General features: G+C 39.6%; 1 protein-coding gene across 4 annotated transcripts in view; it reads left to right on the plus strand.

The window, feature by feature from the left end:
* IFT57 (intraflagellar transport 57) overlaps positions 1–24,520 on the plus strand; it is a 28,740-nt gene extending 4,220 nt beyond the window's left edge. The window contains exons 4-12 of one of the 4 annotated variants that reach the window (XM_065049883.1): positions 858–948; positions 4,229–4,297; positions 4,839–4,961; positions 9,146–9,217; positions 9,820–9,951; positions 11,590–11,652; positions 13,393–13,459; positions 14,672–14,827; positions 21,151–24,520. In XM_065049883.1, coding sequence (XP_064905955.1) covers positions 858–948; positions 4,229–4,297; positions 4,839–4,961; positions 9,146–9,217; positions 9,820–9,951; positions 11,590–11,652; positions 13,393–13,459; positions 14,672–14,802 — 748 coding nt within the window. In that variant the 3' untranslated portion in view covers positions 14,803–14,827; positions 21,151–24,520. Of the gene's footprint in view, positions 1–857; positions 949–4,228; positions 4,298–4,838; positions 4,962–9,145; positions 9,218–9,819; positions 9,952–11,589; positions 11,653–13,392; positions 13,460–14,671; positions 16,646–19,930; positions 20,535–21,150 lie in introns of those variants that run through there. The other 3 variants (XM_065049884.1, XM_065049882.1, XM_065049881.1) reach the window with 3 other exon arrangements.
* Positions 24,521–24,785: the final 265 nt, after the last annotated feature.

Raw genomic sequence — 24,785 nt, forward strand, 5'->3', positions numbered from 1 at the left:
CCAGCAAACAAATGTAAGTTGCACATGTAAAGACAAAACATAATAATTACCAAAAATGTTTTACTCGATGTTTCACGAGATGCAAAATTCGACTTGCTGTTACCAGCAAGGATGAGTTTGGGCCATTAATAGATGGAGCTAATTAACAAATATTTGACTGATGACCTTTTTCTGGTCATTTTCCTATGCATAACTCCTTGTTAATCTGACAACTGAGTTGAAACATCAATATTATTGTAGGTCCTATCTGTCAAGCTTGACCTCTTCAGTTGGAGGTGTGCACAGTATGTGATCATGTTACAAGTTGGCTACAGTAACTCTGAGTATTTAATCCACAGGAAATCTTAGGAGGAATTGGATGACAGATAATTTCAAGTATATGAATATTTGTTTAAAAAAATTGTTTAAAACTGCTCTTTATTTCATTCCTTCCCTCTGATGGGTTTTGAAATGGATATAGCAAAGTAATTTCTGCCTATCATACTGTTACCTCTATTTTGTACATAAATTCCACTGTAAATTGAAAATGAGTCTATGGTGACTTGCACTTAAATTTTAAGAGGTTAAACCAAAAGAGAAAACTATTCAACATTTACTCCCCATATGTCTTTGCAGTATGAATGTACTGTACTCCTTGGCGTAACAACTAACCCTCACATTTAAGACAATCTGAGATAAACAAAGACTTTTAAGACTGAGTTTTAATTTTATTTGTTTAAGCGTGTGAGACACTATCTAGTAATATTCCACATCATCTGTACTTCTCATGAAATGTTTTATTTGCTTAGGAGCAATTTACGAAGGTATTTCCAATTCAGTGTATTCAAAAGCTCTGCTGTTCTTTGAACAAATTTCAGGCCAGCATATCCAACAGAAGAGCTAGAAGAAGAAGAAGTAACAGAAGATGATGCAGAATTAATGTTTAATAAACTGGAAGAGAGTGCTGTGGTAGGTTTACCTAATGGTTTTGATTATATCAGTATTGGTCAGCTCTGAGGAAATTTTTCTCATGGTTCATTTTATTTGGCTTTGTTTAAGATGTTGTTTGTACTAGCTGTTGCCCTTTTCCCTGCATCTCTTTCCTGCATCATCAGCTTCTCTGTAGAGATTTTTCTTTCCTTTCAGATAAGGTTGTTGGCTTTTTGGGACAGAGCTTATGTGCATTTATAGACACTTTAAAATGGATTGGAATCTAACTATATGTTAAACTTGCATAGATTCAGAATTGCTTGTTTTCTGCTGAGACAGGCTGTTGATGTTCAATGAAATTTCAATCTCCATTTAGAGAACTGGCTAATATTTGGTTAAAATTTGCCCAGTGCTGAATTAACAGAGTGCTCACTATTGTAACTCAGATTTCACTGCAAATCGGAAACAGTAACTTGGGTACTTAGTTGATCTTAAGATTTGGGAACAAAGTAGATGGAGAAGAACAACTGGAAACTGAGCATTTGTTCTACACCACAAGCAAAGACCTAAATAAAGGCTGCAGAATTGCTTCTGTAGAGAAAGGTCATGGCAGCTCATCCCTATATATTCCACATATGAAATGGTAACATCCAATCAACCATTATGGCTACAGAATAACTCTTTCTGCTTTGAAATACCTTTTACCAACAAGATGGCAATGTTTGAGGATAACCTGTTTTATTTCTTCTTCTTTTTAAATATAATAATTACAGTGAAGTTTTTGTATCTGTGAAACAACCTATGAAATACATCTGTAAGTTCAAGTATGCCTTTAGGACTTACTGATGGATGGATGTTGAAGAGAAGTTGTTTCTTGCTGATTGACTTTCTCAGAAGATTATTTTTATGAGAGTTGGAGTCTCACTGTTCTCTGGTAGCATAATGCTATCACAAGACGTTGTCATTTTCACAGGTCTCCTCGAAGCCTCTTTTTACTGCTGACTTAAACAAGATTCATCTGAAGAGGGAAGTTAGCTGAAGACAAAGTGAAAATAACAAAAAGAAGTTAGTTTCACAACTGATTTTTTTTCAAAAGCTGGTGATTCTCTGCAAAATGCATGTAGATTAAAACCAAAATATCGAGAGCTGTGAGCCTGGAAGTGTTCACTTGCTAGGTCAGTAAATTACTTGAGGAAAAAACAGTTTTCTGGAGTGTTAAGGTCCAGCAATACTCGAGAGAAAATGCCACAACTCTGCCATTTTTGTGTTCACATTTTTCAAGTGCTTGGGAAAAATGAAATATCATAAAAGTTAGAAATAGAGTGCCAGTAATGTTATCATATGGTTCTAATCATAGTGCCAACTTGTATACCACCATAATCTACAATAATGTAGCAGTGGAAGAGTTTCCTTCTCTTCTTTCTCTTCTCACAATTTTCTTGAGTGTTGCGTTAGTTTTATCATTTTTATTAGCCAAGAAAAATTCCAATTTTTTATTCTTAAGTTTCATACAATATGCAAAGATTGTGACGTGGGTGTCTGGTTGCATTTTTACCAGCTTTGAAATCTCCACAGAAAAAGTCTTGAATAATTCTGAGAACAATAAAAACCATTCTGTATTGCATGTTTGACTAGCCTCAGAAATGTAGGGTGCTGGCTAGAAGCTTCAAATATGAAAACAATCAGCTGTCTGCCCTTTTCTGTGTCTTGTTAAGGTCTAAGATGTTAAATTGGGAAGTGGGGAGGAAACATTTAACTAAAGCACAGTTGAAACCCTTCAAAGAACCTCTGGATTTGCTGTCAGGTGGTGTCAGAGGCCATGATTTTCACAACTAACATGGGGGTTTTTTAGTTCCTCTGAGTTTGTGTGTTAATAAACCCATTTAGCTAGGTTTGTACCAAGTGGAAAACCCCTTTTTTAGAGTCCCTAATTGTTTTACAGGGATTAATTATGTGCTGATGCAATTGGTGGTGTTTTGTTTTGTTTTTTTCCTCAGTCCATTGTTACTGCCAGTATATTGATATGTCCTGGTTGTATTAGCTGTATCTATAATTTAATTTAGCAGTATTTCCAGTAGTTAAATGCTAATGATGAGGTTCACTGATTGTTCTTCTGGTTTTGATTCTTCTGAGTAGGATTGATGAAGCTGACAGAGACAAGCCTATTTCTGTAAATCTTGAGGAATTAGGTGAACAGTAGGCAGTGAGGCTGTTTGTGCAAGGAAATCTGCACAGTTTGGTTCCTCAGCTCTGGTAGCTAGTCTTGTTGTCATGGTAGTGTTGTGATATGTTGTTCTAAGTGCTGAACACATATATATTGTCCATTTATCAAAAGATAATCCCAATCTAGTCACCATTAATTTCTTGTAAGTATTCAGGGGATTTGGGGCCAAACATGCCAGAAGATAATATAATAAAGTGGTCCCTGTTAGGTTAAAAAATGGGCAAAATACAGGAATAAGCTCCCAGGTTTTCACTGAGTCTTGAAGGGTTCTACACTAAGACCTGTGTTATTGCAGCATTCATAATTTGTCTAGAAAGGAGGTGACTGATGAAATTTGACTTTGGTGGAAAAGATGATGAACTAACAGAAGAGGAACAGAAGGACAAGGTGTATATGGGTGAAGTATGGGTAATAAAATGGCTGGTAAAATTCAGTATAGATAAATGGAAGATTGCACATGGCAAAAGCATCATTGACTTATGCAGTGATGGGCTCTGAGCTGATGGTGATCGCTGAGGAATGTAATTTTGAGACTATAACAGATAATTCTATAAAACCATCAGCTTAGTGCATAGTGTCATGGGCAAGAAAACAAATCAATTGCCTCCAGTTGAATTGTATCATTCTGCATGCTTTTAAGATGTGGCATCATTCTGCAGCTCCACATCTGTAGTGCAGACAACATCTTGAAAATGGTTCAGGTCTGGCTGTGGTTTGTTTTTTGTGATGGTTTGTTTTGGTTTTATTTTTAATGCAAAGCTTTAGGAAACACATGAGAAATAACAGTTACCATACAACTATTGATAATGGCCAATTTGATGTGAGAGGGGTTAGGTTTCCAGTTTTTTGTTGGTTGGTTGGTTTAGTTTTTAAATACTGTAGCACCCTGCAGGAAATGCTGGGTAGCTTTAATCTTTCAGCTTGTCCCAGATATTGTGTTTCCTCATAAGATTTTAAGTAAATACAAGCTCCATTATCATAAACTATCGGTGTCAGAAATTTGGAATTTAATACTCCTTGTCCTGTGCTCCTGCAAAATAATGGAGAAAAATTGTGCAATACTTACTGAAGCCTTACCTTGCAACTTTGCTTCAGGAAGAAGAGTCGGACAATGAAGAAAATTTTATTGACCTGAATGTTCTAAAGGCACAAACATACAGATCGGTAAGTTGTTACCCATCAGTCCTCTCTTAAGAGATTTTCACGTCTGTAGCAGCAATTTATTTCTGTTGTGTGAAAGTCCTTATAAAGTCTAAACTTGAAAAAAACATCGCAAATGAAATGAAACGGCTTATTTTAAAAGAAAAATGTGCATCCAGTTTCTACACCATCATCACTGCAAGGTTGCTAGAAACATTTGCAAGAAATTTTTGCAGAAACTTTTAGGGAAACATGGGTTTAATTTCTTGAATTTATTTTAATTTTTCCCTCTTTGCTATTTTTGGAATGTATTATAATTTTGTGTTATATGCATTTTATTCTTTTCAATTCCAAATATCCTGAGAAGATATATTTATTGTAATTCTTAGTCTTTATGAATTCAAAGAAAGCCAGTAAAGAAATCTTTTATATCTATAGTCTAGATCATTTTGGATGTAATTTTTTTTCTGACTATGAACACTGTAAGCCATTATAACATGATTTCTAACAGTTCTCACTGTTAGATGATGATATTTTGTATATAAACTTTCTGATTTTTACACAGGACATGAATGATTCTGCAAAGCATGAAGAGATTTTACAGTCCACGACAGATGCAGCAGAGTGGAATCTGGAAGTGGAACGTGTGCTTCCACAGCTGAAAGTTACAGTCAGGACTGACAATAAGGTATGTGGGAATGGATTTGCATGTGTACACATGGTAATTAAAGTGTGGTTTTAGTTGGTGTTGTTCACTTTCCATCTACACCTTTTATCATGCCAAGAATTGTGAATAATGGGATCTCCAATGCTATCTTGTCTGAATCTGTCACTTTGACAAAAGCAACAATTTTCAGTAGTTTTTTTTTCCCCAATATTATATAAGAATATTTCTCTGCTACTTACAGGGCACCTTATTTCCATACACTTATTTCCATATATTTATTCAGTGAAAACTTCTTAAATCATTAAACATCTCCAATGTATTTGTACTTCTGAAAAATTATACCCCCAGTTTAGCAGCTATTAAAACACCTTCCTGGAAGAGAACTGAGGAACTTCTTATCCTTCAGCTGTTTGTCAACCACATGAAAGGTTGACTGCATGGAATTAATCTTGCTGAAATGGCAATAAATGGCTTTAAATGGCAATAAAGTAGGTCTGTACCTCTGATCTAGTCATCACACGCTCTGTTTACATTTAGCAAAAAGATGCGAGTACTTTTTAGACTGATTTTACTTACCTATCCAGATAACTACCTCAAGATGAAATTAATCATTTTGTAGAAATGAGTATTTCTCTCCATAATCTACTCCAAGGAGTCTAGAACGAGCAACTTAGAAGTAGACATCTATCTTGGCAAGTCAAAGTCCAAACCTAGGACCTATCCCTGGTGTTGCCATAAACATTCTTTCTAGGATCTTGTATAGCACATGCAGATCAATACAGTATTGAAATTGCTAGTTTGTTTTTATGCAGGTGGTTGAGGTGTTGGAACAATCTGTAGCAGTGATATAGAATTCAATGAGAGATAATTATCTTGCCAAAAATAAGCTAAGCTCTCAAATATCTGTTAAATTGCTTACCTACCTTATACTATACTGCATTTTTCTAGGTGAAGGAATTGCCTGGGGTGAGCCACCTTTCTCTGATCCTTGGCAACCCCATCTGTTACAGGGAACATCGTGCTTGATTCTCACACTAAGAAATTAAAGCTTAATAAAGACATACATGAAACATTACAGCCACTGTAAGAACTAAGGTTTGCTAGTTTTCAGTTTAATGCACCATCTATTGACTTTAAGGAATATGTCAAAATGAACATGGAAGAGGATTCTTCTTTTTCTAGCTTCTGTGCTATATGCCTTTCAGAAATAGCTGGAGAGAAGTGTTTGGCATCATATTTTGTTTCCTACATGGTGAGGGCTAACAGGAGAGGGCTAATGGTTTAATCAAAGGCATTAGAAAGTAGAACTTTTTCTGAAGTCCTGGGCAGGGGTGTGTGGGGTGTTAGTTTTATTTAAACTCCAGAGTTTGATAAATTGTGAGCAACTGTCACCAGACCAACAAAGGTTCTTGATTCTGCTTCAAACTTAAAACTCAACATACAACATAAGCACTTTTTATTTACTAGCCTTTATTTCATTCTGGAATAGGGGGCAGCAGCTCAACTGTAGACAGCCAGTGAACCTTGTGGGCTGAGCAGCTGTTGGAGATGCTGGGCTGTGCTCTGCTGAGGGGGTGAGACAGGAGCACCAGTTCTTTAATAGCTGTGTGCATGTGCTGTGCAGTGGGGTGGCCTCACTTCAAATCTGTGGAATTGCCTGCAAGTGAAGGATGGCACATGTTTGAGCATGCAGCTGTTTTAAGCTAGGATTTGTTTTGTACCTGCTATGAGATGTTATAAGTGGCTTTATCCTCCAGGAGCGCCTGGATTGGGAATTCTTGCTCAGGTGCTGCAGCCAAGCCCTGTGTGCCTGGGTACTTGTGGGTCACTATCCCACACTGCTGGATGCAGCTGCTTCTTCTTTCTTGTTTGCAGCTTCAGAAGCACGTATGACACAGAGGACCCTGACATGGCCAGCTACACAAACTGCCATAAGCAAGGCCCTGTCTTCAACAGCACTTGTAAGACTCCCATAAATTATAAGTATAGGGCCCCTTCCTCCTCTTCAGCTAATTCAGATTGAAGTTTAGTAGTGAAAGCACACACTGCCTTCTCTCTAGGTTCACAAACACAACACATTCATGGATCCCTCAACTATGGGCATGGTCTGTCTGTCTGTCTGATCCTCCTGCCTGGATCCCAAACCCTCTTAACTGTTTCACTGCTCTTCTCCTTGCCAGCTAGTCCAGCTTGACATTTGCCAGCAAACAGATGCACACACTCGTGCTCGTCTTAAGGGCACTCTACATTTGTGGGTCCCCCTGAACACCAGCATGTATCTTCTGTCTGCGTCATACCCAGGTCTGGATTCAAGGTCTACTCCTTGATGACTGGTTTGGTTTTCATTCTGCTATTTAATTTTATGCGTGCACAGCAGGTTTGGAGAAGATGCAAACATTTGCATGTTCCCACCCCAGCAGCTGGCACCAGCAGCACAGGCTTGTGACCCACAGTCTTGCTCCAGCTGCTGGCAATGAGCCCATCACTTGCTTTACTCAACACTGGTGCTTCCCAGTAGCTGGATTTTGGGATATATGCCAGTCCTGCCTTGGTGGCTGAGACCCTCACCTGCTCTTGTGGTTGGCACTAAGACCCCTACCCTCTCCAGCTGCAGACACCACAGGCCTAGGACACCTGCAGTCCTGGTCTGATCCCAGTTGCTGGCCTCATATCCCCTGTCACCAGCAGCTGACACTTAGTCCTTGCAGCACTCATATGTGTATGGGCACAGAGCATGAGATTGCACAGAAAGCTAATTTAAAATCTTTTAATAAGAAGATAGGACAGACTGCAGTGATCAGGCACAGGACTCAGGTGGACAAGTGGACTGCCTGGCAACAGTTTACACATGACCAGCTCCTCTTATGCCCCTCACTGTTTCCCACTTTATTTTTCACCAGTCTCCTTCCCCTGCACATTGCTTTATCTGTTTGTACAGTTGTACCAAACCTCGTCCTGAATATCCAGAACCCCCAGGTTTGCATTCTTATCTGTTGCAAGGACCAGGTTCACCATCTTTGAAGTGATACTTGCAGATTCTTGATAGCCCATGAGTTAGTGTGACTGATGAGCTTTGTTTCTTGTCGTTGTCTCCCTTAGTGTTTATCAGACAGGTCCGCGTCTCTGTAGGTTTTTACTTTTTCCCTCCTCATTTTCCTTATCATCCAATTTTGACAAGGTCCTTGATTACAAACACTGTCACAGTACGTATTTTACAAAAAAGTCTCCTAAGGCTTGATTTCAAATGATAAAGATTTATTAACATCACTTAAAAAAAACAAAAACAAAAAAAAACAAAACAAAACAAACAAAAACAAACAAACAAAAAATGTAGACCGGTACAGTGCTAAAAGCTTAAAAATCTCAAAAACATTTTTTAGCATGCTCAGGAACAAAATACGGAAATAATAATTCTGCAGTGCTGCTATTCTGCTTCATTTTGAACTCACAGTCTGTCTGCAGCTGTGCTTTGGGTCTAGGGGATGTCAAAAATTGGCACTGATAAAAAAAATTTTGTGATAAAGCTTGGGAACTGGAACTGGTAGGTGTTGGGCATTTGAAGCACTCATTTTGTCTATGAATAAACTGAGCTAGTGCAGCTATAATCAATAGTTTCAATAATTGTGCCCAGAGTGGTTTCTAATGAGGAGGGTGTTGGTCTCTTCTCCCAAGTAGCAAGCAACAGGAAATGAGGAAATGGCCTCAAGTTGCACCAGGGGAGGTTTAGAGTGGATATTAGGGAAAAAATCTTGGTGTAAAGGGTTGTCAGGCATTGGAACAGGCTGCCCAGAGAAGTGGTAGAGTCACCATCCCTGGAGGTGTTAAAAAACGTGTGGATTGGGTTCCTGGGGACATGGTTTAGAGGTGGAGTTGGCAGTGCCAGGTTAATGGTTGGACTCAATGATCATACCAAAATGATTCTATGATAAGATCAGACAGACTCTGAAAAGCATAGCTACTATGGTATCAGTGAGGATGTCAGTGTTTGTTTATGCATCTGAGTGTCACATGTGACATTTAGGAGATTTATAAATTGTGTCACATTAAGCAAGTGCCTCTGAATATGAACATGGCAGTGGCAGAATGATGCATGGTAATAGTATAAAAGAGAACTGACCCTGCCTTGCATACCAGCCTTTGTTTAGTAACTGGGGAAATACAAAAGTTTTACTTACCTATGTTTTACTTTGTGGAATCTTTTTTAGGACTGGAGGATTCATCTAGATCAAATGCATCAGCATAAGGATGGAATTGAATCTTCTCTGAAAGAAACTAGGGTACGTTTTGCATGTGCAGAATACTTCACTGATCTGTCAGCATTTTTATTTTCTCTTTTATCTGATATATGTTAAGGACTATTTTTCTTAATTTTATTTGTGCTATTGCTGTAAAACTAAAAAGGGAAGCATATAATAATGATTATTAGGGACAGTGGAACCGGCAAAATATCTTGTGAAACAGAGTTGTATATGTGAGGATTAACAGGGATATTAAGAGTTCTTTAAGATATGCATTACCATAAGTACATCCTGACTACAGAAGGTAAAATAAAAAAATACAGTAATACTGTCTGAAAATAAGTGCTGATGAAAAAGCCCAAAATACTGTCAATACTGTTGTTAGAGGAACTTACCGACATTGATATTTGTAATTAATCGAGGGAGGAGAGTGTTGGAAACAGTAAAACTTGAAATATGTATTTTGGAGATGGGCAAATCAAAACACATTAAGAATAATTTTTTGTTGGCTAAACACGGTGTTTCTGTACTATTTTTCTCTCTCACTGTAGGTTTCCATATCTTTTCTTAATTACAGCACCATTTTAATACTCTTTGCGTACTATCCATATACTGTCTACCCTCGGAATATTATTTTCTAGGGTTACCTTGACAAACTCCATAATGAAATCAGCAGAACACTGGAAAAGATCAATAGCAGGGAAAAGTACATCAACAATCAGTTGGAGCACTTGGTTCAAGAGTACTGTTCAGCACAAGCCTTGCTGAGTGAGGTAATGCACTGATCATTTGTTGTTGCCCTCTCTGGTATTAACTTGCTATTAAGTGAGGGTGAAGGCAAAGAAGACTCAGAGGAGAAACTTCCTCTCAGTGAGGGTGCCAGAGCACTGGAACAGGCTGCCCAGGGCAGTTGTGGAGTCTCCTTCTCTGGAGACATTCAAACCCCGCCTGGACATGTTCCTGTGTAGCCTCATCTGGGTGTTCCTGTGCTGGCAGGGGGATTGGACTAGATCATCTTTTCAGGTCCCTTCCAATCCCTAACATTCTGTGATTCCTGTGAATTCTGCTGTTGGATAAAAAGAGGGGGGGATGTTGATTTGCTCTCAAGTTATACAGTTTTTAAGTTAAACTAGCAATTTTTATTCAGCTATTCTACAGGGGAAAGCAAATGTTTTTTGCCCGAAGTTTATGTAAATACATTGCCAGTCTTGAGCAGCTAGTAAATTACTAGTTTAGCTTTCCCTGTAAAGTTCACACATCTGTGATGAGTGAAAAAATTGCAGTTTCAGTCCAGCGCTCTTCTCTTATATTGATTACTAGTGCTAACGTGCACAAAGCAGTCTGGTTAATTCTTTGCTTCATTTAGTTTCTATGCCAATAGAGTGCTGTTTGAGAAGCTTTTTGATCCCCTAGTTGGGAGGACTGTACAAGCTGCCATTTGGCTAGCCCTCCCATGTGTGGGCGTGATGTTAAAACGAGGCAAACAGGATTTGACCTCTGTGTTCACTGTTTACGTTACTGTTTAAGAAACTTCAAGATAGTAATTTACTGTTAACGAAGAAGTATTCTGAGTTTCAGGATTAAATTCTGTCTGTATTCTGGCAAATTGTTTATTTTCTTGTGTAAATGATTAGAAAACCACATCTGGAATATTGTGTCCAGTTCTGGGCCCCTCAGTTCCAGAAGGACAGGGAACTGCTGGAGAGGGTCCAGCGTAGGGCAACGAAGATGATTAAGGGAGTGGAGCATCTCCCTTATGAAGAAAGGCTGAGGGAGCTGGGTCTCTTTAGTTTGGAGAAGAGGAGACTGAGGGGTGACCTTATTAATGTTTATAAATATATAAAGGGTGAGTGCCATGAGGATGGAGCGAGGCTCTTCTTGGTGGCAAACAATGATAGGACAAGGGGTAATGGGATCAAGCTGGAACACAAGAGGTTCCCCTTAAATTTGAGAAGAAACTTCTTCTCAGTGAGGGTGCCAGAGCACTGGAGCAGGCTGCCCAGGGAGGTTGTGGAGTCTCCTTCTCTGGAGACATTCAAAACCCGCCTGGACATGTTCCTGTGTGACCTCACCTAGGCGTTCCTGCTCCAGCAGGGGGATTGGACTAGATGATCTTTTGAGGTCCCTTCCAATCCCAAACATACTGTGATACTGTGAAAACATACTTCTTATTGTATATGTATTAGGGCTATTACTATTTTTAAAGATGCTTTAAATTTTCGAATTATAGTTATTCTAGTTGCTAATGTTTCAATCCTGTCCTCATATGTGTAGTGCTGTAAATCTCATGGGGACTTTGTGGGAGAGTTTCTGGAATTGGGTTGTGTGAGAGCAAGTTTTGGTGTTCTCTCTGAGCTATCTGCAATGCGCTCTTCAGCTTTGCCATTAGAGCAAAACATGTTTCTTTCCAGGCTAAAGAGAAGTACCAGGAGGGAAGTGGAGGAGTAACTCAAAGGATTAGAGTGCTTTCTGAGGTAAAACACATCTTCACATAATTTCTTTTGTTTATTTTGAAACAGTCTTCAGAGAGTTGGCACTTCGTGTTTGCAGTTTTATGAACCCAGTTCTTCCTGGTTTGTTCTCATGTTTGTTCAGTGGAGGTCACCTAGTCCAGCCCCTAAATTTTAAACCCAGGCTGCCATTGATTTTTAACTTGTGAATTTGGGCAAACTATTGTGAGCTTTTAATTTCTCCAGTTTGTAAAAGAGAGTAAATGTTCTGTACTTTATAACCTGTGTCTTGAGGATTAATCAAGTCATGACCACAAATCCCTTGGAAGAAGAAAAGCTTAACTCTTATTTTGAGTTAAAATTAACAATTTGAAATTTTCATCTGCAAAGCACTTAAAAGCAATATTTGACTAAATAGTAGCTTTTCCATACCGGTCAAACTGTCTTAATACCTACAACAGTTTTGTTTTGTTTTTTTCTTTAAATCAGTGCTCTGATAAATTTAAAGGAAAAGCCCCAGACTCCTGACTGCTTCAACATGTTGAGTGTTTTGTGGCATTTCATTTAGAATTACTGCCTGATTTCCAAATATTTCCACCCTTTGTCCACTTCAGAAATTATTTTTTTCAATGGCTCTGTTGTTTGCGTTTGAAAACCCCACTTTATTAGATGATAGAGTGTCTGGAATAGTTACATAAAACAGATCACACTGTAAGAATGTGCTGGAAAATGTAAAACAAGTTTGAGATGTTTTCGAATAGATTAGTTCTGTTGGAAGGGACGTACAATGATCATCTAGTCCATCTGCAGCAGAGCAGTTAGTGAGAGTTTTCTAGCAAAGATTTCTGAGTGTATGGATTCTGTAGAATCAGAGCTTCTTTCTATTTCATTGTCAAGTAAGTTTGAAAAAGAGAGTACGATAGCTTCCGATTTATAACGTGTTTGTGCATTGGAAGTTAATGACTGATTAGTAATGATGAATATGTTACTAGTTGGCAGCCTTCAAACTATGTAGATGCAGTGGTGCATATCTGAGATAAAAGACACATTGGATATTACTACTAATCTGCTTTCAAGCATGCAATCACATCTCAGCCCACTTGGTGATACCAGTACTGCTGTAGGTATGCAATAACAATACAGCCGTATTTCTTTTTGGTTACTGAAAAGGCTTATTGAAGCCTTAATGAATTATTACCTAGACTTCATATTTGCGTCTTTTTCATTGTCTACAAATGTAAAGTGGTTGACAGATAATGCTGAAATGCACTTTTACTCTTGATACATGCATTATACATACCAGTACCAGCAGGCTTGACTACTGCACCTTCTTCTGGTGCAGTGCCTTTTCTCTTTCTCCACTGTCACCTGCTGAAGTCCTGACACCTCCAGAAGGGCGATGGGCACGGGCACTGGGTAAATCTTGGTCTGCTGGGATATTGGTTCCTGTCTTCCATCCAGCATCACACTGCAATACTTACAGCGTTGTTTTTATTGGTTTGAGATGTGCAGATTCTCAGTAACACCATGCTGTTTGGCCAACATGTTACTCTTTTTGCTGTAATTTTTACAACATTAATTTAGGTAAAGTTAAATTAAAATTTTCATAATGTTTGAAAGAAATGTTCCTGTGTATACATCAACTAAGACAGATTAGTTCATTCATTTTTTTAACTAATGCAGTCATTCAGAGAGTTTTTTTGTTTTCTTTTTTTACCTTGACATTCATCTGGTTTAATTGAGAAAAAAAATATCTATTTTAAGATTACAGAAGTATTAGAGAGAGTAAAGCAGGAAACGGAAGAGAAAGGAAGCAGTATGACTGATGGTGGTAAGTATGGTTTTCCCTAAACCGAACACCCATTTTCTTAGTGACAGATTCATAGTTTGTCCTTTATTAAAGAAAAACTAGGAGGAGTGACTAGTCCAGAATATCAGTATTAAAATTTATAAAGGTGTCTAAGAAAATTAGGAGTCTAAAACTCTTTGAAAGGTTATTTAGGTCTGCAGGAAGTAGCGATTCCAGGATTTACTCTTTTGGTAAATTATTTGTAAAAATGAAATTAAAAAAAAGGTTTTGTCTCTGCTTTGAATAGTTACAGACACACTGGAATAACTTCACACATTACAGGTTCAAGTCCTTTTACTCTGAAATAGTGGCAGTAGCTGTTAGATTCCCTGACTAAGGCTGGCTGGAGTCAGTGAGAAAATGTATTTTGTGTTTTGATGTTTGGAGTTTTTTAATATTTAAAACTACATACCTATTTGAACTAATTTGTCTCAGACTTGGGATTTGGTTGTTTGAGATATTTGCTGGTAAAGGTATTCAGTTGCAGATGTATATAGAGTATGAATGCAGAAATAAATGGATGCATGTTCAAGTAGGGCTACATTTGCAAGCTGTATCCATATTTGACTGTAACCATTTCAGCTAATTTACTTAAGCAGTTGTACGTGCCATTGTTTAAGGAAATCTTGTGCACGCTTGCTTCACTGTGAAGGAGCCACTCACCTGCCTCACAGCACCTTTTCTGTATTATGGCATGGCCCAGGGTCGGGATAAAATCTAGAGCCCAGAATTCTAAGGAGCAATACAATGCAGGAGCAGCAGCATTCCCAGGGTGATATTAGTGGCAAGTGGGGGATTAGAAACAAACTATGGAGCACAAAACATTTTAATAGCTTTTCACATGTAAAATGACCTCCTGCTGAAGGTGTCTTCAGTTCTCTGCCAAACACCAAGTCAGATATCAGGATGAGGCTTTCAGCTGAGCTAAATACATCATTGACAAAACTGTCTTAATGTTGATGCACATCTTTATGCAGACCTTAGATGTCAAGAAGACAGCAAAATTTTCATCGCCTATTTCTATCTTTAAGTGTCTTGCATATTAAAAATGATGTAGCAGTACAATCATGTCTTTAGAGTACAACACCCTTTTGTTCATTCAACTCTTCAATTTCAAGCAGAGAATTATAGAAAATAATGCTTTTGTGTTAAGTAGCTGACAGAGTTGCACTGCTATGTCTCTTTTTTCAACAGCTCCTCTAGTGAAGATTAAACAGGCCTTAACAAAACTGAAGCAAGAAACCATTCAGATGGACATACAAATTGGTGTAATGGAAAACACATTACTCCAGTCAAAGCTGAAAGAAAAAATCCAATATGACTAGAGATATGCATACAACAGTGATCACAGTAGGTGCCTATTAAAATTGTTTGGAGCTGACTTGGTTTGCACAAAACACAGTTTTCTACCATTTGCTTCTTTATTAGTTTAGAGGTTTCCTTTCTGTTGGGAGAGGGGGATGTTCTTTTTTCTTGTTTGTTTTTAACAAGATGCTTGTTGTGCACTCTTAGGAAGTAACGTGCACACTTTGGACTCAACATGGAGCCATGTTTAGTTTTGTGCTGTAAATATTTACTGCAGATCCTTTCAAAATATACTAATAAATTCTTGTTAATGAACATGTCTCTACTTCATTGGAGAATGTTATGTAGTGTTAAAGTCTAAAGAATGATACTGACAGCCTGTAATCTTGATATTCTATAGTGCTGGAAGAAAATCACATGCAAAGGACTTGAAAGGAATTTAAAATGTCTATTATTGCCATTTACATACATTTAGTAAAAAGTATTTGATTGATGATATTGAAATAATACAGCATTACCCTTCCTAAAAGGCTGAGTCAAAATGGACATCATACTGCAAGTTAAAGTAACTTGTTGCTTTGAATTGAATTGTTATTAATTAAGCAACAAACTAATGTTTCAATAATACTGGCACACTCCCAGAACAACCCTATACAAATCTGTGAATGGACAACCACCCTATTGCTCACTTTTTTTTTTTATGGTCTTCTAGACAGACCAGTATGCATGATATTTGTAATTACTTTTATTTTTACATTTCCTCTAGCAGAAGCAATGATAACAAAATCTATATAAGACCAAAGAATGTGGAAAGTACTGCTTGGAAATTGCTGTTGACTTCCTAATTTTTCTCCACACGTCATCACCGTTTCAGAGTCACTTCAATATTAGCATTGGGTCAAATGCTGCTTTCATTTATAGCATGTAGTAGGGCTACATGGACATCATTTGGATTATTAATGTATTCTGTTCTTGTGTAAGAATGCCTAATTTGGATCTCTGTCAAGGAAAAATGTTGCCCAATCCAGTTGTGTAATATGGAATGAGAAGAAAAATGTAGGAGGAAGGCGTTGGAAGTGTAATGGCAACAGGGAGCTCCCTTCATCTTTGTAAATGTGTAGGTAGGGAGTGACTCTAGAGTCTAGACCTTATTGGTAATGAAGGAGTGTGAAACAAAGTAATAACCTTATTAAAGCACTTGTGCATCCTTTTGTTTACCATTGTTCATAAGGCATGGACAATGTTGGTACAATTTCAGTAATATTAAATTCCCCCCCTAACTTCTGTGGGCAATTCCATTCATCTTACATTAATTTCTCTCATTTAAGGATGAGCAGTATTTTGCAGAATCAGTGGATCAGTTCTGTGTCTGAAAGTCAAGACACTTGACACAGTCAGTACTGTGAGCCAGTTTCTTAACTTTGTTGTGCTTCAGTATTTCATTTGCCAAAAAGAAAAAGTCCTAAGCCCATCAGATTTTAATAAGTGAAAAGCTATATGTAAATGTCAACTATTGTAATTTACCTGTGCAAGCAGCTACTGAAAATCTCTATGAATCACACTGGAAATCAGTTTCCAACTTCTCTTCCTGCCTACCTCTATCCTCCCACATTCGGCTTAAATTAGAAATGTTATTATTCATGTTTCCTTTGTTAGGTGGTGTTGCTACTGCATATTTACTTTAACACTGGGTTTACTTCAACTTAAGATAAAGCAATCCCCTTCTGCATTGCCTGCAAAGCAGCTCACTGACGCTTTTGGATTGCAAATGTTGTGCTGTATAAATGCTGTTTATGTAAATACTTTCCCTAAAAAACTCCTCCTTCATGTTAACATAACAAATACAATTAATCAAAAACCTTCCCTCATGAATTGAGCCTCTTATTTCATTAGAAGTGAATCTGTTGTGACAAGCATGGCCAAAATCCCTCTAATGTGGTAGAAAAATCTTCAGAAGAAAAGCCAGCCTCTTTTATTGCCAAAGTAATTCTAAAATAGTGTATTAATAATGAGTGATTAATCTACATTATTTTTCATGGTACTGTCAGAAACTGCATTAATCTAAGCAGGACACTTCTGTTGTTGCTTTAAGAGTGATGTGTGGCCCTCAACTGTCCTCTGGCAAAGAATGGCATTTCCCCATTTAGACAGTAAAACCTCTAGACCCTGCTTTGAAAACAGTCTTACTGATCCAGCAAGTGGCCACACCACCTTCCTTACAGGCATGAGGAGAGCAATGGGGTCTGTCACAAGCAGCCTGAAAGGCTGTTCTAGAAAGGCAGTTATCTGTGTAATTATTCCACTGCTGGATCGATGCAGGAAGCAGAAGCTACATTAAAATTAAATCACTTGATTAGTATTATTTCATATATTGCTTATTATCTAATGCAGTGTCAGAACTGACGATCAACAAAACGAAAGTGTCCGTAAGTAGTGGGATGCATGTGGAGCTGTGCTGTGCTTCAAAACTGTCATCTTCTGAAGAATATTTGGGGCAAAAGGACTATACATAAGAGTTAACTTTTGTATACAGCTCTCCCCTTTAAAAATCTATTAGTATTTTCAGTCTGCTGAAATACATCAGCATAGAGTCGCGGTGTCACTGTTACATATCATTCAAAAGCCAAAGAGAAGCTCACTATAGACAGATCCAGAAGTAGCACAGAGGGACAAACAAGGAGTTTCATTTGGTGCATCTGGTCAGAGAAGCCATGGGGTTTGCAAGAGTTCAGTCTCATCTGTGGCCCCAGGGAGAGCTGAGACTTGGCTCTTGGAAATGTGTGGCTGAGGAAGCTCATCAGTAGCCAGCTCACTCTCCTGCATGTACTCTCCAAAGGTCCAGAAAAGGAACAATAGCAACATTTTACCTCTTAAGGCTTCTGCAACTCTGAAATCCCTCTGAAACTTGTAATATGACTCAATGTCTTACTTCCCTGAGCTATTTTATCTCTAGGCTAGAATGTAATGGATGCAAGTGCCCTGCTAGGAACTGGAAGTAGCCTTAGTTCTTGATACTCTATTAGAGCTGCTGTTTACAGGCCATTTAGGATGTTTGAGAGTGATGTTACCTGCATTACTGTCTTACTTTAATAAATATTATATTCCAATCCCCATTCTCTTCTATGTCAGCAGACAGCATGATTTGCTGAATATTAGGTGCTGTGCTAGTAAGAAGTGCAAAATAAGGGCTGCATTTTCACCTCTTAATCCAATTCTTGTATAGAGAGCCTTCTGTGGAGTTAGCGACTTAATACTGAAATTGCAAGAGTTCGGTAGTAGCTTTCAATCATATGCCAATATTTCAGTATCTTGGTAATGATACAAGGTAATCGTTTGAACTTGCATTGGTGAGTATTGTGCAGGAAGGTGAACCAGAACTTCACACGAATTTGAGAAACCACCCACTGTTACAAACAACTCCCAGATCAGGTCAAAATATTCTCACTCTTTTCTGCTGGTGACATTAAAGGCGTTCCCCTCTTGTCCCACCTGAAACAGGAACTTCAGGGAAATTTTTTTCTTGAAAAGAAAAACAAATGTCCACTTACTGTTAAGCATTGCCACTTTTTTTGGAGTAAGGCTCTGCTGTGAACTATGACATACAAAAAAAAATCACTGTATTGCTAATTGTAAGTTAGAGTAAGAGCAAGTAAGCCATCTCTGCATGACCTCTAAAAAAGACTAGGCATAAATGAAGAGTCTGTCTGTGAACATTTCCAGCTTCTGAGCTCTTTGAATTTTACATCAAAATTTTGCAGCCTGGGCTTCTCTCCAAGTTTGACAAATGTTAATTAAAAAAAAAAAAAAAAAGAAAAAGAACAGAAGAAAAGAGAAAAAAGGAAAAGAAATTAGTGTGATGCTGTTTCTTTTCAGGCTGGCTCTCCGCCTGCTGCCGGAATGTCAATGCTGCAGTGTGCCTCCACAAGGCAGCTGCACGTGTTTGGGCACATGGGGTGTCCGGGCTCCTGCCTGGCGCTTGGCCCAAACTAGCAGCAGACTTCGGCAGCATAACAACGTGAATACCGTGTCCCAGTTCCTGCAGCCTCACTGCTTTCCACTTCCTCATTGATGTATTAATGTTTCAGGAAATGGCTGGGTGTTTTCTGACAAAGGCTGGGAGTAAAACTTCGGAAAAGCCTGGCCTATAACATCAGTGACTGTGAGCTTAAGTAAACAGAGGATGAGAGCACCAGCTTTTCTGCATGAATACTGTTCATAGGTGGGGAGTTTCCATGGGAGGCTCTGAGATTGTGAAAGTTATTTTTGTCTGCCATTTCCTCCTCTCAATGTATTTCTCCCTTCAGCAAACACCATTACCAGGGTTTTCTCAGGTATTAGCTAATACTTAGCTCTTGCTCCAGGCTTGGTGTTGCTGGAAAAGTCTGTCTTTCAGCTTCCCGTAATAGCCCTACCATTTTGTAAACCATCATTCCCAGGCAACACTGGTATGAGCAGGGTTGAAAGCTTTTTACTGAGAGTAAATAATTTTAATAATGCTACTCTTTCACTTACTGACTAGTTTTACTCTGTTCCTTTTTGTTCTTGTCTGAAGTAATTAAGAGCAGCTGTATCTCAGTACTCCATCCCAGGGAGTGGCTGAGACACACAAGTCACTCACGTCTTAGCTACCTGTTGTAAAAAATCAACAAAGATGAAAATTTTAAGGTCAGAAGTACAGAATAATTATTTCTAATAATAATATTCCTCTTGATGACTCACTAATTGCAATTGTTGATTCAAAATATTTTCCTGTTTCTTTTGCTTTCAAAAGATGGCAGTACTTGAAATGATATCTTAGTGTTACTCAGTAGTAAAATGAAGAATTAAACTGTGGATTGTAGGCTTCCCCTGGACCAAAAGTTTTCCATCCCTCCTCTAATTTTAGGGCTGAAGTTTCTCACTGTGTCCTGGGAGAGGGGCTCTTGTAAGGTTTTAGAGAATTCTCTCTATCCTTCTCTCAGTATTGCTGGTCTGTGAGCATTTTACCTCCTTTCAAAGAATCCATTTGGAAAAGAATACAAACCCATTGTCAGACCAAGGGAGACAGGCTGTTTGTGAAATGTTGCTGGAAACTAGTACCAAAAAAATGGTGCAGAAGGTTTCAAGAGGTTTGACAGCATCCGTTGATCGTTGTTTCCTTTGTTACAGGAAGTGCGCAAGTTCCTATTATGACAGCAGGAGGGATTTCTGTTGAGTTTGGCAAATGCCATCAAACAACCATAACAACAATGAAAACTCTGTGAACTTAAGAGTGTCATTCATTAATTTCGTACTGATCTGTCTAGTTGTCATTTCATTACAGCTTCTGCGGAGTCCCCACATTATAAGCTCAAGTAAAACATATTTGAAGATTTTAATAATCTTCAGCTGTATCATACTGGCAATAAAAAATAAAGAGTATTGTTCTGAGAAGATTGTTGCTGGGGCAGAAAGGTGTACTCTGGGTGTTTAAGGTTGGGAGAGGTTTTTTGCTATAACTATTTCAGTACTCTGACATTTCTGTTTGAAGAAGAATGTACTTAATACTATGTTTGGGTTTGTGAGACCTCTATTGAAAAACAGAATTGCAGGTAATTGTGTTAGAGAAGATTAACATTGAAAGTCAATTACATTTTCTCTCAGTTGTGAACAGGATTGATATGCAGGTAACAAATTCAAACAGAACGAAAAAGTTTCCTGTAAAAAGCTCCTCCATATCATCTTAAATACAGAAAGCATGCCTTCATTGCTTCTAGTTAGTCCTCATCCCTCTCAGGTACACAGTTTACTCTTCTGTGATCATGTTTCCCTCCAAATAACTGAAGGGCTGACAACATGACCTGAATGTGGTCCGTCTGTCTGAGCTTCTGCTAACCTGGGTGGAAACTGTCTGGTGTGTCTCTGCAGGGTGCCAGGACACCTGCTGACATCAAGTCAGCGTGGGTGTCAAGAGGTCAGGAGCAGGAAGCCATCCCCACCTCTGCTGTCACATAACCCTTAGCTTCTCTGCAGAGTGTGTGAGAAAACCCTGCAGGAGACACTAGAAGTCTGGGAAGACTCAATTTGCTATTACAGCTACAAACAGAAGGAACGTGGACACCATGGTGCGTGTCACCTTTCTGCTAAAAGCAACTAATCAAAACTCAGTGTCTCACTGATTGCTCTAATGGTGGGGGGGATGTGGAGAAAGTGGTGACGAAGCCAGGTGGTAACTTCTGTGCCCAGAATGAATCAAACAAAAAGCAGGAAATAAAACACACAAGCTGCTCACAAATTAAAGCCTGTTCCTGGCAGACCTTATCTCTTGGCTTGCTCTCGGGGACAAGCTAAATGTGCTTCTGAGTCAGGATTAGCTTGCCTACCCCACCTGTTTTGTTTTGTTTTTTCAGATCTTTACCACCTCTCTTGACACGCTGTAACTTTTATGCCTAAAGCCTCAGGACTCAGGATGGATTTGCTTATCCCTTTGTCTGGAGGAGAGACACCTTTGTGTTGCAGCTTTCAAAACCCCTTGTATTTCAACCACCTTCTTCTGCAGAGAAATTTCCTTCTTATTTGCATCTTGAAGAGCTGTGTTCATACCTAGAGTTTCAAAGCAGTTTAACGTGGCCTTTATCAAGCATAAGGTTTGCCTAGGAGGAGGATACCTTTCATTTGTGAGAAAAGATGTCCTGTCCAGGGGTGGAAGAAAAGGGAGAAACGTGAGAAGATACGGCTGCAAGATGTAGCCTTTAGAAAGCGATAATATTCCTTGTAGGACCCAGATATTTGTCCTGTGGCCACGTATTGTGGGGTGTCTCTGAAAAGCTGAAGTTGCCATTCCTGATTTTAGCAAAGTGACCCCAACACTTCACAAATACAGCAATGAACAGGGCCCATAGCATACAGAAGGATCTGTCACTGCACAACAGTAAACTAAGTCTGCATCTGAGAAGAAACATGGCATTTATTTTTTAGTTACTCAGAACAAAAACTACCAGTTTATCAGAGTGAGGGGACCTTCTGACAAGCAGGAGATAAAGCTTTGCTGTGATGCAGAAAATGCAACAACAGTAAAGGCCTATATGAAGTCTTTTTATGACACTCCATTTTATATTTCATGCCAGAGAATGCTGAGACCTCCTTTTCACTGTCTTAAGTGTGCTAGCTCCATTATACCGCTCCCGATCTTTAAACCATGCTTTGGAAAATGTATCCTTTATCACACTTCTGTGATCGACTATGCTTTACTCAGTGCCATAATTGTTTACAACACGCCACAGTCTTCCACTGGATGAAAACACATTTATTACAGACAATGGTGCCAGTGCTGATCTGTTCTTATTGGCCTTTTGGAAAAAAAAAAAAAGACAAAAAGGCATCTGTTTTCAGCGGCTGGTCAGGTTAGTGTTGGAAGTCACTTCTTGGTGCTTTTCACCCTGTGTTGGAATCCAGCTGCCAGCGCTCCAGGTCCCCGTTCATTCAGGACTGCCTCCCTAGAGGTGGTGTCCTGGGGGACTCAGTTTGAGGCTAATTCTAGCACTGACCTCGCCTTTCACAAGCTGTGCAAACAAGTTTTCACACTGAGTCATTAGAGCCCTAGAAATGGTTTATACAGTTAAAAAAGCCAAGTGTGTCAAAATGAGTCATATTTTTCAAGTGACGATTGCTATTTTGAGTAGCTGTTTTGCATTACACTTACCAGGACACCCGGGAACCAACAGTAAGCTTTGCTGCTGATCTCCCTTCCCACAACATGAACCACTAGGGCAGTTTTATCACTCATATCACTGAGCTGCACCTTGTGTTTCCCCAGAAATCATATTCTTGGGCATAAACATGACTCTGTCATGGGGCAATTGCTGCATGTTTCTACAAAAAATTTCTTCAGGCAAAGAAGATCATTGCTCTTAGCAGCCAGCCCGAATCACAGACTGCAGACCCAGCGTCTCTGCCTTGGAGAAAGCTGAAAATGGAACTGAGACCCCATGGGCATCTGCAGTGATATCGGCGTGCAGAGTGAAGAAAGGCAAGGTTAAGGACATGGTAGTTGTGATCACTCCCATGGAGGATGGACTTGGAGGACAAAAGGTGCTGAACATGAGGAAACAATTGGACATGAGAAGCAATCCCAGAATCAGGAACAAGAGGCTGGAGAGCAGCCCTGTGGAGATCTGGGGATTCTGGTTGACAGCAAGTTGAACACGAGTCAACAGTGTGTCCTGGCAGCCAAGAGGGCCACCCGTGTCCTGGGTGCATCCAGCACAGCACTGCCAGCCGGGCGAGGGAGGTGATTGTCCCACTCTGCTCTGCACTGGTGCGGCCTCACCTGGAGCACCGTGTGCAGTTCTGGGCAACACAGGATAAAAAGGACATAAAGCTACTGGAGTGTCCAGAAGAGTGACGCAAATTTGGTGAAGGGTTTGGAGAGGAAGCCGCATGAGGAGCAGCTGAAGTCACTTGGTTTGTTCAGCCTGGAGGAGACTGAGAGGAGACCTCACGGTGGCTACAGCTTCCTCACAAGGTGGGGGAGGAGGGGCAAACGCTGATCTCTTCTCTTTAGTGACCAATGACAGAACCCAAGGGAATTGCAGGAAGATGTGCCAGGGGAGGTTTAGGTTGGACATTAGGAAAAGGTTCTTCCCCCAAAGGGTGGTGGAGCACTGGAACAGGCTCCCCAGGGAGGTGTCACGGCCCCAAGCCTGACAGTGTTCAAGAAGAGACTGGACAAGGCCCTCAGACACATGGTGTGAACTGTGGGGTTGTCCTGGGAGACAGTTAAAAGGTTAGGTGAGGACGGATGCTAAGCTGCTTCAAGAAACAGATACACAAGCAAAGGAAACTGTAAACGGAAGGAGGGGGGAGGAGGAGGAAGGCCAAGCCCAGTATGCTGACTATGTTGGCATAATGCTGGTTTTTGCACAGACCTTCTTTGTTAGCAGCTCTTCCAGTTTTGAACTCTGAATAGCTGGAGCTGTTCCAGCTGTTACGCGGGAAGATATTACATTATCTGCTGCAGCCACAAAGAAACAGTTAAGCGCAGTGTCAACTGCTGCAGGAGTACAAGGAGACCCTACTGGTAACAGCCACAAGCCAATAAAATTGTCATTGTTTGGCTACTACCTTGAGGGCAAAGGGTAAAAAAATTCTTACAGTAACCCTTTCCAGGGCATTACAGTTTCCCTTTTGCTTTTTTTTTTTTCCTGTCCCTCTTTGGAGGTGAACTGCATTTATCTGCTGTTATTCGGTAGATAAACAGGGTTTCATTCTTGAATGTTGTATGTCCAATGTAATTTTTGCAAGCAATAGGGACATTTCAAACAAAACTAAAGCTGCTTTATAGGTTTTTTTTGTTTACCAGTGGATTTCCAGTGGACTTACCAGTGGATTTTTGTTTACCAGTGGATTACCAGTGGATTTACCAGTGGATTACCAGTGGATTTTCCCATGGATTTCCTGTTGAACACTTCATTTTTTTTTCCTGTTTGCAAGTTCAAATTTGGTGTCAAAGGGCAGAACCCACAAATATCACTTCGGGCAGGTTTAAAGGCAGTTATATTTAAATAAAATTTAGTCAGAAAAACATGAGTTGAAGGCCTGTTCCTTGAGAAAGGCCATAAGCTAAATTTAAAGTTGCCTCATATAATTCAGAAAATTACTTATTCCTTATTCCTTCTTTGTCTCTACTCCAAACTGGAGACTTGTGGTGACAAGCTGCTTGAAAAAAACTCCTGTGTAACCAAATTCAGGTGGAAAAATGGCCACAGGATGAGGCCAAAATGCTTTACTTGAAACAAGCCAGTTGCAGAGCTGAAGCTAGGGTTCAGCTGGAGTGCTGCCTGCATCCCTGGCATCCTGCCCCGGAGCCACACACCAACCATATGTCTCCATGCCCTGGGCCCAGGCCAGGCTGCCTGAGAAGACTCCTGGCTCCGTGGAGATCCACCAAGCTGGAGATGTGTGACGGGTGCGCTCAGCTCCCTTGACCAGGCTGGTGGTGGTTTGGTACAGGCTCCACAGGAGGGAAAGGCCTGGGCCGTGGCCA

This window comes from Columba livia, chromosome 1 (genome assembly GCF_036013475.1).
Source record: "Columba livia isolate bColLiv1 breed racing homer chromosome 1, bColLiv1.pat.W.v2, whole genome shotgun sequence".
NCBI lineage: Eukaryota > Metazoa > Chordata > Aves > Columbiformes > Columbidae > Columba > Columba livia.